At 36.6% G+C, this 14,178-nt stretch overlaps 1 protein-coding gene across 2 annotated transcripts in view; it reads left to right on the top strand.

Annotated features, from left to right (window-relative positions):
• Nucleotides 1-14,178, top strand: part of STIL (STIL centriolar assembly protein) — a 74,463-nt gene that overhangs the window by 7,076 nt on the left and 53,209 nt on the right. For both annotated transcript variants that reach the window (XM_059136882.1, XM_059136881.1), the window contains exons 4-8: nucleotides 2,722-2,834; nucleotides 3,158-3,345; nucleotides 4,315-4,562; nucleotides 7,810-7,893; nucleotides 9,387-9,473. In XM_059136882.1, the coding sequence (XP_058992865.1) occupies nucleotides 2,722-2,834; nucleotides 3,158-3,345; nucleotides 4,315-4,562; nucleotides 7,810-7,893; nucleotides 9,387-9,473 (720 nt within the window). The remainder of the gene's footprint in view (nucleotides 1-2,721; nucleotides 2,835-3,157; nucleotides 3,346-4,314; nucleotides 4,563-7,809; nucleotides 7,894-9,386; nucleotides 9,474-14,178) is intronic.

Genomic DNA, 14,178 nt, shown 5'->3' with positions numbered 1-14,178 from the left:
TTCTTGTGCTTTTGAGAAGTAATCTTAATTTCACTGTTAAAATGGTCTGCAAGTCTAAATTTCTAAGTATTATAGGAATTCAAGAGACAAACTATAATAAAAACTGGAAGGGTTTTTGATTGTGCTTTAGCATGCTGTCTTTGTAAAACATTGAGAAGACTGAACTTAATTTAAGTGAATAGATCATGTTAGAAAGAATATAAATCATGGTTAGGGCAGGATCTTGAAAGAAAGATATAAAAACTTAAGCTTAAAGAAATAGAAAATAGAGATCCACTATGATTTTGTGTATAAGGGAGTTATTTGTTGAAAGCAGAATTCTAAGAAGGATAAGTCATAATGGGGAAAACCTGGAGTTAACTTAGCTGTGAGATGGTTTTCTGTAATCTAAGCAACATCGATTTATGCCCTAGTGGTTTGTTTAAAGTGCTGTAACTGGAGTCAAACTGCCTGGAGGGTCAAATCCTGATTCTATCACTTCTTATTTATGCAACTTCAGTAAAGTAGGCAGGGATCAGTTTCTTTATTTAGAAAATGGAATAATGATACCTGTTTCGTAGCACTCTTGTTGGGATTAAATGAGACAGGCTCTGTAAAGAAGCAGTTGGCATGGTGCCTGGAACATAGGAAGCATTCAATAAATGGTTGCTATTATCAGGGTTTGGAGCAATGTAGCAGTATTAAGATCAAAAGGAAAGAATGAAACAAGGCTTTTTAAAGAAATAGCTTATAGTATTCGATGATGGATTCAGTGGAACTAAAGGAGAGATACAAGTCAAAACATACTGAAGTTCTAAACCAGTTGGCAGAGAAGGATAGTATCACTGATTAAAAAAAAAAAACAAAATAGTCTTGTGGGAGTGCATGGGTGGCTCAGTTCGTTAAGCATCTTCGGCTCTGGTCACGGTTTCAGGGTCCTGGGATGGAACCACACACATCAGGCTTTCCGCCCAGCAGGGAGTCTCCTCCCTTTCTCTGCTCACACTCTGTCTCTCTCAAATAAATAAATAAAATCTTTTTTTTTTTTTTTTTTAAGATTTTACATATTTATTTGACAGCGACTGAGGGAACACGAGCAGGGGGAGTGGGAGAGGGAGAAGCAGGCTTCCCGCTGAGCAGGGAGCCCAATGTGGGGCTCATTCCCAGGAGCCTGGGATCATGACCTGAGCCTAAGGCAGACACTTAACAAGTGAGCCACCCAGGGGCCCCAATAAATAAATCTTTTTTTTTTTTTTTCTAAGATTTTATTTATTTACCTGAGAGAGAGAGTGAGAAATAGAGCATGACAAAAGGAGAGAGTCAGAGGGGGAAGCAGACTCCCCACTGAGCAGGGATCCCGATGAGGGAAATGATCCTGGGACTCCAGGATCATGACCTGAGCTGAAGGCAGTGGCTTAACCAACTGAGCCACCCAGGCGCCCCCAATAAATAAAATCTTAAAAAAAAAAAAAAAAAAAAAAAAAAAAAACCAATAGTCTTGTGGAAGTTTAATTAAATATTTCTTAGACTTGTTCATTCTTTTCTTGATGTCTCTTGACCTTTTACATTTTCTATTGTTATCTTTCTGAGCTACAATGTGGGTGATTTTTTTCTTCAACTCTACTAATTTTCTCTTTAGGTGTACTTAGCCATCTAACCTGTATGTTTGGGTTTTTTTACATGTTGGAAGTATTCCATATATATCAAAGATTGTTTATAATATATATGCAGAATTTATAGGATAATAAAAATTCATGTACCTATCCCCTGTTCATTATATTGATTTTTAAATTGATTATATTTTTATTTCTGCAAGTTCTTTATGGTTCTTTTTCAAATTTGCCTCATCTTTTTTTTTTTTTTTTTTTTCTTTTAAGATTTTATTTATTTATTTGCCAGAGAGAGAGAGAGAGCGCGCACAGGCAGGCAGAGTGGCAGCAGAGGCAGAGGGAGAAGCAGGCTCCCTGCCAAGCAAGGAGCCCGATGCGGGACTCGATCCCAGGATGCTGGGATCATGACCTGAGCCGAAGGCAGCTGCTCAACCAACTGAGCCATCCAGGCATCCCTGCCTCAACTTTTTTGATAGTATCTAGTTCCTTGCTCATATATTGGAGTCCCTTTTATATATCTTTACACCTTCTTTTTCTTTTATTTAAAGATTTTATTTATTTATTTGACAGAGATCACAAGTAGGCAGAGAGTCAGGCAGAGAGAGGAAGGGAAGCAGGTTGCCCGCTGAGCAGAGAGCCCGATGCAGGGCTCGATCCCAGGACCCTGAGATCATGACCTGTGTAGAAGGCAGAGGCTTTAACCCACTGAGCCACCCAGGTGCTCTACACATTTTAATCATAGTTTTATATATTCTACATTCAATAATATTAGAATCCAAAGTCCATAGACCATATGTAAACAAACAGATGTGGTATTGCAACCAAATCTTATTTATAGAAACAGGAGGTTAGCCTCATAGTTTCTTAAACCTTGCTCTGGTTTGTGAAGTTAAGCAAAAGCTCAGAGAACGACTATAACTTCAGTGTCTGCTTAACTTCAGTTCTGGTTTCCAGGCAGCTCTCCCTACACACCCCGAACTCCTGCCCATCTTTGACCCTAGGATTTCTCAACAGTGATTTTTCTGTACATATTAAAAAATGTGTGTTATATTTTAGGCAGCATTTCATGGCAGGAGGGTTTTTTAGGATATCAGACCTACCATATTCATAAAAGGCTTTTGTTATTTTTCAGAAATCCAAAGCTTGTAGTAACTGAAAAGACCGTCCGACTTGCTTGTCGTCATGCTAAGCAGAATAAAAAAAGCCTGCCATGCTTTTTACTTGGTTCTCTCATAGTAGATGAAGGTAATATACTTTAAAAAAATATTTTTGTAACTATAATAGAATTTGTGTTTCAAATTCAGCCGATTGTTATAATGTTCTTTATACTAATTTTCTTTGCAATAGACCAAGTTTATAAAGGTAAGTAAAACTTCATACTATCTATCACAGACTTCACTGGTCAGGTAGAAGAATATGTATGGGAGCCATTTTTTAAAATAAGAGCTTAGTGTACTATTAGTATGAACAAAATACTTTGTTATAATAGTAGGCTTACTTGGTTGATTTCAAATTTTTATTGTCATGTCATAAATTTTATTTATAATAACTGCTGTTTTGTTCTTCAGATGAAGAAAGTGTGACATTGACAGTAGATCGTTTTGATCCTGGTAGAGAAGTACCTGAATGCTTAGAGAGAACCCCTACTGCTTCTCTTCCTGGGGACTTTGTGATTCCATGCAAAATTCATACTCATGGACTTTGTTCAAAAGAATTAATAGTCCATGATGCAGATGACTTCAGTTCAGCTTTTAAGGTGAGATACACTGATAACTTGATTATTCTTAACTGAACCCAAGTATCAAATTATGGGTATTATGTTGTATTTCAATAAACCCATATTTAGCAAGTATTTTTAATTAATTTCTGATTAAATGATTGTTGCTAAAATATGATTAAATATGGTTTCTGAAGGCAAGAATTCTAGGGAGGTAATATGTATGGGTAGTTTTCCAGAAGGGAAGGCAATATGATCAAGATAACAAAATGCAAGATGTGCTCAAGGTAATATTAAGGGTATAGATTTTTGCTGCATTTGTGGATAATCAGACTGGACTATTAGTTTGGCCAGATTGTAGAGCCTTGTCTGCCAGGCTAAGGAATTTGAACTTTGTTATATGGGCTATGTAGAGTTATTGAAAGTTTCTGAAAGAGAAAATGCTATTAAATCAAGGATAGTTAATCGATAGGGCAGCCTGACTGAAGTTAGAGTAGGTAGGCCAAGTCTGTAGTCAGACGTGTGTTCGAGAATGTGTATTAGCCTGGAGTAGAGTGGTAGCAGAATGTCTAGGAAGGACACAGTGGGCCTGAGCAACTATGCAGGAAGAACTGACTTGACAATTTGTGGAAATAAGAAAATAATTAAAGAAGAATGGACTTGAGATTTTCTTAGTTGAGTTGGAGTTAGTTTACATCTGTTTTTTTCATGTGATGAATGTTTGCTGAAAGTGACATTCTCTAATAAGAATTTTAAATGCTGCTGGGACATCTGAGTTGGCAATATGTAATGGAACTTGGTATATTAAATCTTACTTCCTTTGACATAATTATTCATGTAACTTTTTGGTCACATGGAAAAAAATCAGAATTGAAATGTTACAAATCAGAAATTGTTTAATTTTATTAGATCAAGATGTATATATGTTGTACCAGTATGAAGCAGAACATTCAGAGATACAGACAAATTTCAAAGTTTTAAAGTAATTATTTAATATTGATTCCTCAGGCTCTGCAGCACCATGTATGTAGCAAAGATTCCTTGGATTGTGGTAAACTGCTTTCCCTAAGAGCTCATATCACTTCCAGGGAAAGTTTGGACATTGTGGATTTGGATTTGCATTGGGCAGCAGTAACTCTGGCAAACACCTTTAAGTGCACACCTATAAAGCCCATCCCCATTATTCCAACAGCTCTGGCAAGAAACTTGAGTAGTAATCTGAATATTTCTCAAGTTCAAGGTACCTATAAATCTGGGTAAGTAAGAGATAAATTAATTTTAAATATTGGTTAAATTAGTATGTTTTCATGGTATTCACATCATATGAAATATTTGTGCATTCAGTTTATATGCCAAAAATCTGTGGTGGCTAGATAAATATCCAAGGAAAGTGAAAAAAGAAGTTGTTCAGTTTATTTGAATATAGTTCAGAGTTGTGGGCTTATCATCCCCGGAAAAATAAATGGTAAAATTTATATTTAAAATTGATTGTATTTTGTGATTTGAAATTAGGAGGCTTTATCCTCTGTGTCATTTTGCCCTTTGTATTTTGCCTACGTTTGGGTTGTTGTCTGTCTTTTTTTTTTTTTTTTTTTTTTAAAGACTATGAGCCTACAGAGGCTGAAAATTTTTTTATTACTTGCTTGTTTTATTACTTGTTTTAATTGTGAATAATGAGCATGGCAGAGAGAGAAAGGAGATAGCTAAATAAAATTCGTAGTACTCTTGCTTAGCAAATTGTCAACCACTTGAGGGTGGAGTTCCCCCACACAGCTGGAGCAGCATCCTCTCCAGCTTTCTGTCACCACTCTTAGTTTCTTAGGACGTGGAAGCCAAATTGCATGCTTTCTGACCCTCAGCAGGGCTGCTTCCCTGAATCCTCATCCACTTTCTTTATCTATTGTCTACTGAGCTAGATTAACAATGGAAGCACCCTCCGCTTTAAAGTCTAAGCAACTCACTTCTGGTTTCCTTTCCCACTGACTCCACCCTAGTTCCTGTTAGGTCTCTAGAGCTGAAAATGTTTGCCAAGATACACTCAACTGCAAGTCCAGTCCTCTAAAAATGTCTCTTCAAAAGAGGAAAAGAAAAAGAGAGGGTTTTCTTTTCAGAGGGTCCCTGGAATAGCAAGAAAAGTCCTATTTTTGAGTCCTGCATGCTGACCAGAGCAACGTTCTGGTTGGAGTGGTACAAAGGGAAAAGTGTGTATGTTCCAATATCATGGCCTGGTCAAAGGTGTTATTGATCAAGTGTTTGAATTAAGTGAAACATTTAATTCTCTAGGAGTAATAAGTGCTATTCAGTTGGGACATGGGAATTTTTTTAAAAAATTAACCAAAAAATTAGTTTTTCTTAGTACCCATGCCCATCTACTAGTGAAGTATGAATTTATCCTTCTTTAAATTTTCCTTCTGTGACCCCTTGGCGTGTTAGCAGTAACCCAAGATGTTCAATATTCTATCTAATTACCTGTCTTCCTTGCCCCTTCTTACCTAGAATTATCTAATTTGTGACATTGTCCTTTTCCTTGACCACTTTCATTCATTTACCTTGACAGTTTTTAGGATCCATTATAGAAGAGGTATTGTGTTAGACACTGGAATTAAATAGATAAAAACTATATTTGTTGTCCATAAAGTATATTAATATATAAACATGATGCAGATAAATATAATGGGAGTTTTTATACAGTGCAGGGAAAGCGGGAAGGTGTGTCCAAACTCCCTGGGAAAGTCATGGAAAGCTTGAGCTAGTTCTTTTAAAGAATAGGAATTTATCAGACGGTCAAGGCAGAAGAGCTTTCAGAGCAGGTTTTTTTTTTTTTTTTTTTTTTTTCTTAAGTAATCTCCACACCCAATGAGGGACTCTAATAACTCAACCTTGAGATCAAGAGTCAGGTGCTCTTCTGATTGGGCCAGCCAGGTGCCCCAGATGTCATTTTTTTTTTCTAAGATATTATTTTTAAGGAATCTTTACACACAACACAACATGGTCTTGAACCCACAACCCCAAAATTAAGAGTTGATGCTCTATCAACTAAACCAGATAGGTGGCCCTAAGTATCATTATTGATCCATAAATCTCCCTGCCAACTCAGGCTTAATCATCTTGTCACATGGTCTGATACATTCTTTATCTTTGTGTTTTAGGGTTATTATAGCAATAAAATATATCCTCAGTGGTACTATTAAGACTGTATATCACTAATAGCATCATTTTGAAGTACAAGTATTTGTGCATCATTGAAGCACAAGTATTGGAACTAGCAAACTTTCTAACCTTTTCATTTTTGTGTTTTAAAGCCATAATGATGAAATTAACCTTTTTTTTTTGAGAGAGAGTGAGTGAGATACGGGGGTTGGTGTGTGGGAGTGTGAGGGGCAGAGGAAGAGGGAGGGATAGAGGAGAGAATCGTAAGCAGGTTCCATGCCTAGCGTGGAGCCTGATGCAGGGCTCAGTCTCACAGCCCTGAGATCATGACCTGAGCTGGTATCTAGAGTCCCAACACTTAAGTGACTGAGCCATTGAGGCACCCAAACTCTTGACAATTCTATAGTTTTTCATATTCTTAAAACTTATTGTCAATAATAGGGGCAACTAGCTGGCTCAGTTGGTGAAGCATATGACTCTTGATCTTGGGGTCTTGAGTTCAAACCTCACACTGAGTGTGGCGATTACTTAAAAAATTAACTTTAAGCTACTGTCAATAATAAATGTAATAACAAAGTTTAAATGTGATATAATGTCCTTTTAGGAAAAAGTGAATTTTGGCGTCTCTCATAATGGTTCCAACGTTCTTTGATAGTGGTTGGAAGAGTATAGTGCATAGAAAATTGAATATATCTCACATAATTTAGCTTTGTTAGTGAGAAGTCACATCTGTTGCAGTCTTTTCAAGTCACTGAGATGCTTGAACACTTCTAGTAACAGGAAATTCACTTCTCCCTGGGAAACCTATTTGAATATGAAATTGCCTTGATTTTAATATTCCTGATTAAAATAAGTGGATACCTTTTTTTTTTTAAGATTTTATTTATTTATTTGACAGACAGAGATCACAAGTAGGCAGAGAGGCAGGCAGAGAGAGAGAGAGAGAGGAGTAAACAGATTCACTGCAGAGTAGAGAGCCCGATATGGGGCTTGATCCCAGGACCCTGGGATCATGACCTGAGCTGAAGGCAGAGGCTTTAACACACTGAGCCACCCAGGTGCCCCAATAAGTGGATACTTTTAGAGCAAAACTTTTAAAAAAAAGGTGTATGGTCGTCAATTACTGTTTTAGTAGAAATTTTAAGATATTAAATCTCTTCAATCTCTTCCTCTTACTGGATTCTTTTTTTACATTTTGACCTATTTTCTGTGTGTGTGTGTGTGTGTGTGTGTGAAAACATTCATTTGAATCATTCCCTGCCTAAAATATGCTTCTCCAAGCCCTCAGATTATCTCTTTTAGGTAAAAAGTACATACTCTTAATTGTTTTTTACATGAATATCTTCTGTTTAGGTATCTCACCATGGATGAAACACGCAAATTGTTACTTTTGCTGGAATCAGATCCCAAGGTTTGTTCTCTACCATTAGTGGGAATGTAAGTATTATATATGAAAACTTTTTCAGCCACATATGTATTCAAATGTATATAATAAGCATGTTAATTAGTTGTACTATGAATAAATACTTAATATTTAGGTCAGCTTATAAAGCTACAAAGGCCAGTGATTTTTAAGCTTTCTTATTCTCATAGAAGAATCAGTTAAAACCAGATTTTGCTCAATCTTAGGAAGAACTCCAGTAAATAAAACATATAAAGTTGAATTCTTCTGATTGAAGTTGAAACCTTAGAACCCTGTTTCTTTAATCTTCATCACTATCCCCTGTCCTTAAAACACCTTGAAGAACACAGGGCTCAGAATAACACTTCAAAATATACTTCCAGGCAGTTTTGTGGTAATTCCCTTTGGTGTTAATGGCTTTCTCTTTAGAGTTCATGGTTAATGACATTTAGACAGATTATTCAGTCAGAAATTTATGTTCTTTGAGTATTTATTGAGTGCTTACACTGTGCATAGCACTATATTTGGTACTGTGTTAGGATTTAAAGCTCTCCAAGAAATTTATAATCAAGGTGGAGCAACCAAATATATGTATATTCATAAGTAGGAAAATAATAAGGAAGTATATGGTTTATTATAAAATGAGCAATATAGACAGTGAGCATTATTAGTATTCATTAGAGGGATTATAAGGGACATTTCCTTAAAAAAAGCAAACTTGAGGGCGCCTGGGTGGCTCAGTGGGTTAAGCTGCTGCCTTCGGCTCAGGTCATGATCTTAGGGTCCTGGGATCGAGTCCCGCGTCGCCCCCGTCGGGCTCTCTGCTCAACAGGGAGCCTGCTTCCTTCTCTCTCTCTCTCTGCCTGCCTCTCTGTCTACTTGTGATCTCTGTCTGTCAAATAAATAAATAAAATCTTAAAGAAGAAGAAAGAAAAAAAAAAGCAAACTTGAGCTGGACCTTAAAGATTTTTGGATCATAGGAGGGAGGGGTCTGGTGGTATGTGCAGTTAAACAATGAGAATGTACAAATTTTCTGCAGACAACAAAGTCTTACAGTCTTTTTCCTGTGGTCCTTGTATTGGCTATGTGTTATACCAAGTGAAGAGCCTTGGGTGTTTGGGGCTACATATGTATGTTACAGCATTTAATCCTCTCAATAACGCTATAGTTTTAGGCTGCGTTAGCATTCTCCCCTAATTTAGCCCATTCTTCTAGTTCAGACTAGTTTATTCTAATTGATTTTTGGTTTCATCTGTGTTATTAACCATTTTGTCTCCCACCATTTTCTTGTCCTCTCAAGTGGAAGAGGGCAGAGAGAAATATCTCTCTGTCTATATCTATATCTATATTCCTTTTAATTATTAGCATGGTCTAGTGTCCATAGATTTCTTATTTATGAGCTGTTTAATGTGTTGCTGGTGAATACCAAGACTCTCTGTTATATCACCTTGAGAAGAATGTAATCTAACGCACAGTAAGTATTAATTTGTAAGTGACTATACCTTTTAATTTGTATTTTTTCTTTTAGTTGGCTATCTGGAATTATACATATCTATAGTCCTCAGGTATGGGCTTGCTGCTTACGATACATGTTTAGTTCTTCTATTCAAGAAAGGCAAGTGATATTTTATATTTTATTTTGATCTTCTCCCTTTCATGTTTTATTGGTCTTGTTTAAAATTCATGCAGTGCCTTAACCTTTTATAATACTTACAGAATGGTAGAATAAGCACACTAAGAAAAACAAATCTTACATTAAATGGGAATAAAATCAGACAGAAAAGAAAAGGTTGCAGTATACATGGAAATGTGAAGAAATTCACTTGTCTAATCATAGTACTATAAGACAGAAGATACACTTTTCAGGTGTGGCGGGGTGGGGGGGGTACCTAGAGATCATCTACTATAGCATCCTATTTTATAAATAAAGAGATTAATTTTTAGTGAAGTGATTGAAAATGAGTTTGAATTTGTTGCCTTATATGTGTTTTATTAAGTTACACAGTGCTAATACTAGTACCATAAGAAATATTTGAGAAGAGATATTTAATTTTCTTTCCGGAAGTGAAGCACAAGTATTGGAACTAGCAAAGAAATTTTCTAACTTCAACTCCTCATTTAATCTTGTTATTTTGTATGTGATACCACCGTTTGCCTCTTAGCTTTTCATCTATTAAAATTTCCAGGCCTGTTTGTATCTACCTTGGGTAGCTATAATACCCATTTTTGTTTGTTTGTTTGCTTTTTTTTTTTTAAGATTTTATTTATTAATTTGATAGAGAGAAATCACAAGTAGATGGAGAGGCAGCCAGAGAGAGAGAGATAGGGAAGCAAGCTCCCTGCCGAGCAGAGAGCCCGATGTGGGACTCGATCCCAGGACCCTGAGATCATGACCTGAGCCGAAGGCAGCGGCTTAACCCACTGAGCCACCCAGGCGCCCTACCCGTTTTTTTGTTTTGTTTTTTGTTTTGTTTTTTAAAGATTTTATGTATTTATTTGACACAAAGGGAGAGAGCACATGCATGCACAAGCAGGGGGAGAGGCAGGCAGAGGGAGAGGGAGAAGCAGGCTCCCTGACTGAGTCACCCAGGTGCCTCTATAATATACTTAAAAAAAAAACAACTTTTTTTTTTTTCAACTTTTTGAAAAGGTGGTACAAGTCTATGGCAATAAATCAAATATATGTAAAGATACTTAAGTTTCTCTTCTTCCCCCATATCTGCAGACCCTATTCCCAGAGACAGTCAGTATTAAATGTTAAATAGTGTCTTGTGCTTCTTTCCTAAAATATCAGTGTGTAGACAGATATCACACTCTCCTATCACAAATAGGAGCATAGTGTTCTTTTCTGTATGTTGCTTTTTTTCTTTCTATCATTATACCTTAGAGGTCATTACATCTTGGCACATACAAATTTAGTCATATTATTTGACAGTTGAATAGAAAGTAAGATGTATTGGGATGCCTGGGTGACTCGGTCTGTTAAGCATCTGCCTTTGGCTCAGGCTATGATCCCAGGGTCCTCGGATCAAGTCCCACATTGGACTCCTTGCTCAGCAGGGAGCCTGCTTTCCTTCTGTTGGATGCTCCCTCTGCTTGTGCTTTCTTTTTCTGTCTCTCTGACAAATAAATAAATAAATAAATCTTAAAAAAAAAAAAAGACTATGTAATATCTTAAAAACTTGTCCTTTTGCCTTTGCAGCAATTTTGTATATACATCTTTGTATACATATACATACACATATGTACATATATTAGCATATTTGTAGAATAAATTCCTAAAAGTGGTTTTTCTATGTCAAAAAATATGTAATTAAAATTTTTTTTCTTTTGGGGGCGCCTGAGTGGCCCAGTGGGTTAAGCCTCTGCCTTCGGCTCAGGTCATGATCTCAGGGTCCTGGGATCGAGCCCCACATCGGGCTCTCTGCTCAGCAGAGAGCCTGCTTTCTCCTCTCTCTCTCTCTCTGCCTGTCTCTCCACCTACTTGTGATCTCTCTCTGTCAAATAAATAAACAAAATCTTTGAAAAAAAATTTTTTTTTGTAATTTAAATTTTTATAGATATTGGCCTTCAAAGACTGCCAGTTTATAATCATTCCAACATTGTTTGAGAGTGCCTGTTTTCTCCATCCCCTCACTAGCACTGTTGGACAAAATATTTATTGAGCACCTACTGTATACCAAGCACTGTTCATGATATTGGGGATAAGCAGTAAACAAAGACCCTGCAAAGATAGGCAGTAAACAGAATAAGTAAAATAAGTAGTATTTTATAAGGTGATGAGTGCTGTGTAGAAAAATAAGCAGAGGAGGTAGATGTTGTGTGTCTGGATGGTAGTGATAGGTAAAGAGTTGAAATTTTGTTTTATTTATTTATTTTTTAAAGATTTAAAAAAAAATTTTTTTAAGTAATCTTTACACCCAAATTGGGGCTAGAACTTACAACCCCGAGATGAAGTGTCACATGCTCTACCGAAAAGAGTTGGTATTTTATTTTATTTATTTTTTTAAAGACTTTATTTATCTACTTGACAGACAAGAGATCACAAGTAGGCAGAGAGGCAGGCAGAGAGAGCGAGGAGGAAGCCGGCTCCCCGCGGAGCAGAGAGCCCGATGTGGGGTTTGATCCCAGGACCCTGAGATCATGACCTGAGCCGAAGGCAGAGGCCTTAACCCGCTGAGCCACCCAGGCACCCCAAGAGTTGATATTTTAAATAAGGTGATCAGGGAAGCAAAGGTTTGAGGGGAGGAGGTAAGCCATGTGGCCATCTGCAACAGCGTCCCAGTCAGAGGATACATTAAGTGCAAATACTGTGGGTGAAAGATCACTTTGCATCTTCAAGAGACAGCAAGGAGGTTATGTCTGAGAGGAAGAAGGGGAGGGGAAAGTAGCAAACCTCAGAGAGGTAACTTTTGATCTTTACAAACCTGGTAAATGGGAAATCGTCTTTTCTGATTTTTATAACCTCTTCTGGGATCTTTACATTCATGTCTCTGGCCATTCTATTGGATTATGCATCTTTTTCACATTGCTTTGTAGTAGCTCTATTTCTCTTTCTCATTCTCTATATACATATATAGTATGTAAAGCACAGAAATGTACATTTATAAAAATGGGTGTGTGTATGTATGGTAGAGGTTATATAAATACAAAAATTTATGTGTATATGTATATGGCAAAGATTTTTTCCCCCAGACTGCCATTTTATTTAATTTTGGTTAACGATATTTTCCCAAACTTAACTTCTAAGTCAGATTATCGGTCTTCTTTTTCAGTCTTAGAAAGTAATTGCCCACTCAGGAATATTTATTGAAATAAAAAATCTCTTGTGTTTTCTTCAGGTACTTTTTGCAGTTCTTCTTTTTATATTTTGTTTCACCTTTTCAAGATAATTAGTTTTATTTGCAATAAAACAAATATTCATTTTAGTATATTAGTACAACTGAGTTTTATTATCAGTGACTGGTCTTACTTTTAACTATTGACAGTAAATGCTAGGTAAAATTAGTTTTGAAACTCTGTTAGTCTGTGTTCAGTCTGAAGCATTAGGCAATTTCTTTGATACCTGAACTCTTTAATTACTGCCAACTCTGTGAACCAAAGAGAAGTCAGCACTGCTCAGCATAGCTTAGGTTGGTGCTTTGCAACATTCTGAACAGTGGGCTTGTCTGACCCAAAAGAGGAGCTGAGCAGAACAGACATTCTGCCTCTACAACCCTCATTGCCCTGTTTTATTAATGTTGTAACGTATCCCCAAATTATCTTTCATTCAGTGTTTTACAAAGGAGAGACAACTCTTAAAAGGGTTTTATTTATTTTAAGGTTTTACTTGTTTGTTAGAGAGTACATGCAAGTGCGTGTATTGGGGGGAAGGGGAGAGGGAGAGAGACTCTCAAGCAGGCTCCGTGCTGAGCCCTTAGCCCAAAGCAGGGCTCCATCTCACAACCCAAAGATCACGATCTGAACCGAAATCAAGAGTCAGATGCTCAACGAGCTGAGCCACCAGGTGCTCCTTTATTTATTTAAAAAATTTTTTTTTCTTAAAGTATTTTTAAATACAGTTTCCTTCCCCCACCCCATCTGAAAGAACAGAGCGCTCCTATGAAATCTTTTGTAAGCCGAAATGACAAAGCAAAGAACCAACTACCATTAATTTATATGGAAAATTTTTTCATTGTTCTTAGACTGAGAAAATAGCCTCTCAGGCTTTTCTGACATCTTAGGACATGTCTTACTAATGGATGCACAAAATAAATTGAGGTAAAACATAGTACTCACAGACACAGTTCAGAGCTATGGCTGCTTGATGCTGAGATGCTGAGTATAGTTCCTGAAGAAGGAGCCCGGCAGGGCTACTCTTGCTTTTGATGCATGCTATCCCTATAATGGCTCATGGAGCACAAATGCTGAACATTATTTTCAATTTTGCCTTTTTTTTTTTTAATAAAAGCAAAAATCCTCTTTGGATTTCTCAGTTAGTGAAAGCTGGTTTTAATGTAGGTCTATAAAAGTGAAGTGGCCTAATGTGAACTTTTGAAAAGAGGATATCTCTTGTTGGTTTTAGTATGCATTTTAAGGATTCTTGATGACTTTACAAATATTTGTTGAGCCACTCATTGAATAATAAAATGAATGTTTTTATCCATGCTTATAATAATGAAATATTATAAATAATTAAAATACCCACTTTTAGAAGTCTAGGTGAATAATGGCACATCTGTAAATTATAATACTTAGTAGTCACTAAAGAAGAATAAAGAGGTAGTAACATGGGAAGAAATCCAAGACAGTCAACTGAAAATAGCAATTACTAATACAGT

This window comes from Mustela lutreola, chromosome 10 (genome assembly GCF_030435805.1).
Source record: "Mustela lutreola isolate mMusLut2 chromosome 10, mMusLut2.pri, whole genome shotgun sequence".
In the NCBI taxonomy this organism is placed as follows: domain Eukaryota; kingdom Metazoa; phylum Chordata; class Mammalia; order Carnivora; family Mustelidae; genus Mustela; species Mustela lutreola.
Note: the sequence above shows the minus strand (reverse complement) of the source record. Positions and strands in the feature narration are given on the sequence as shown.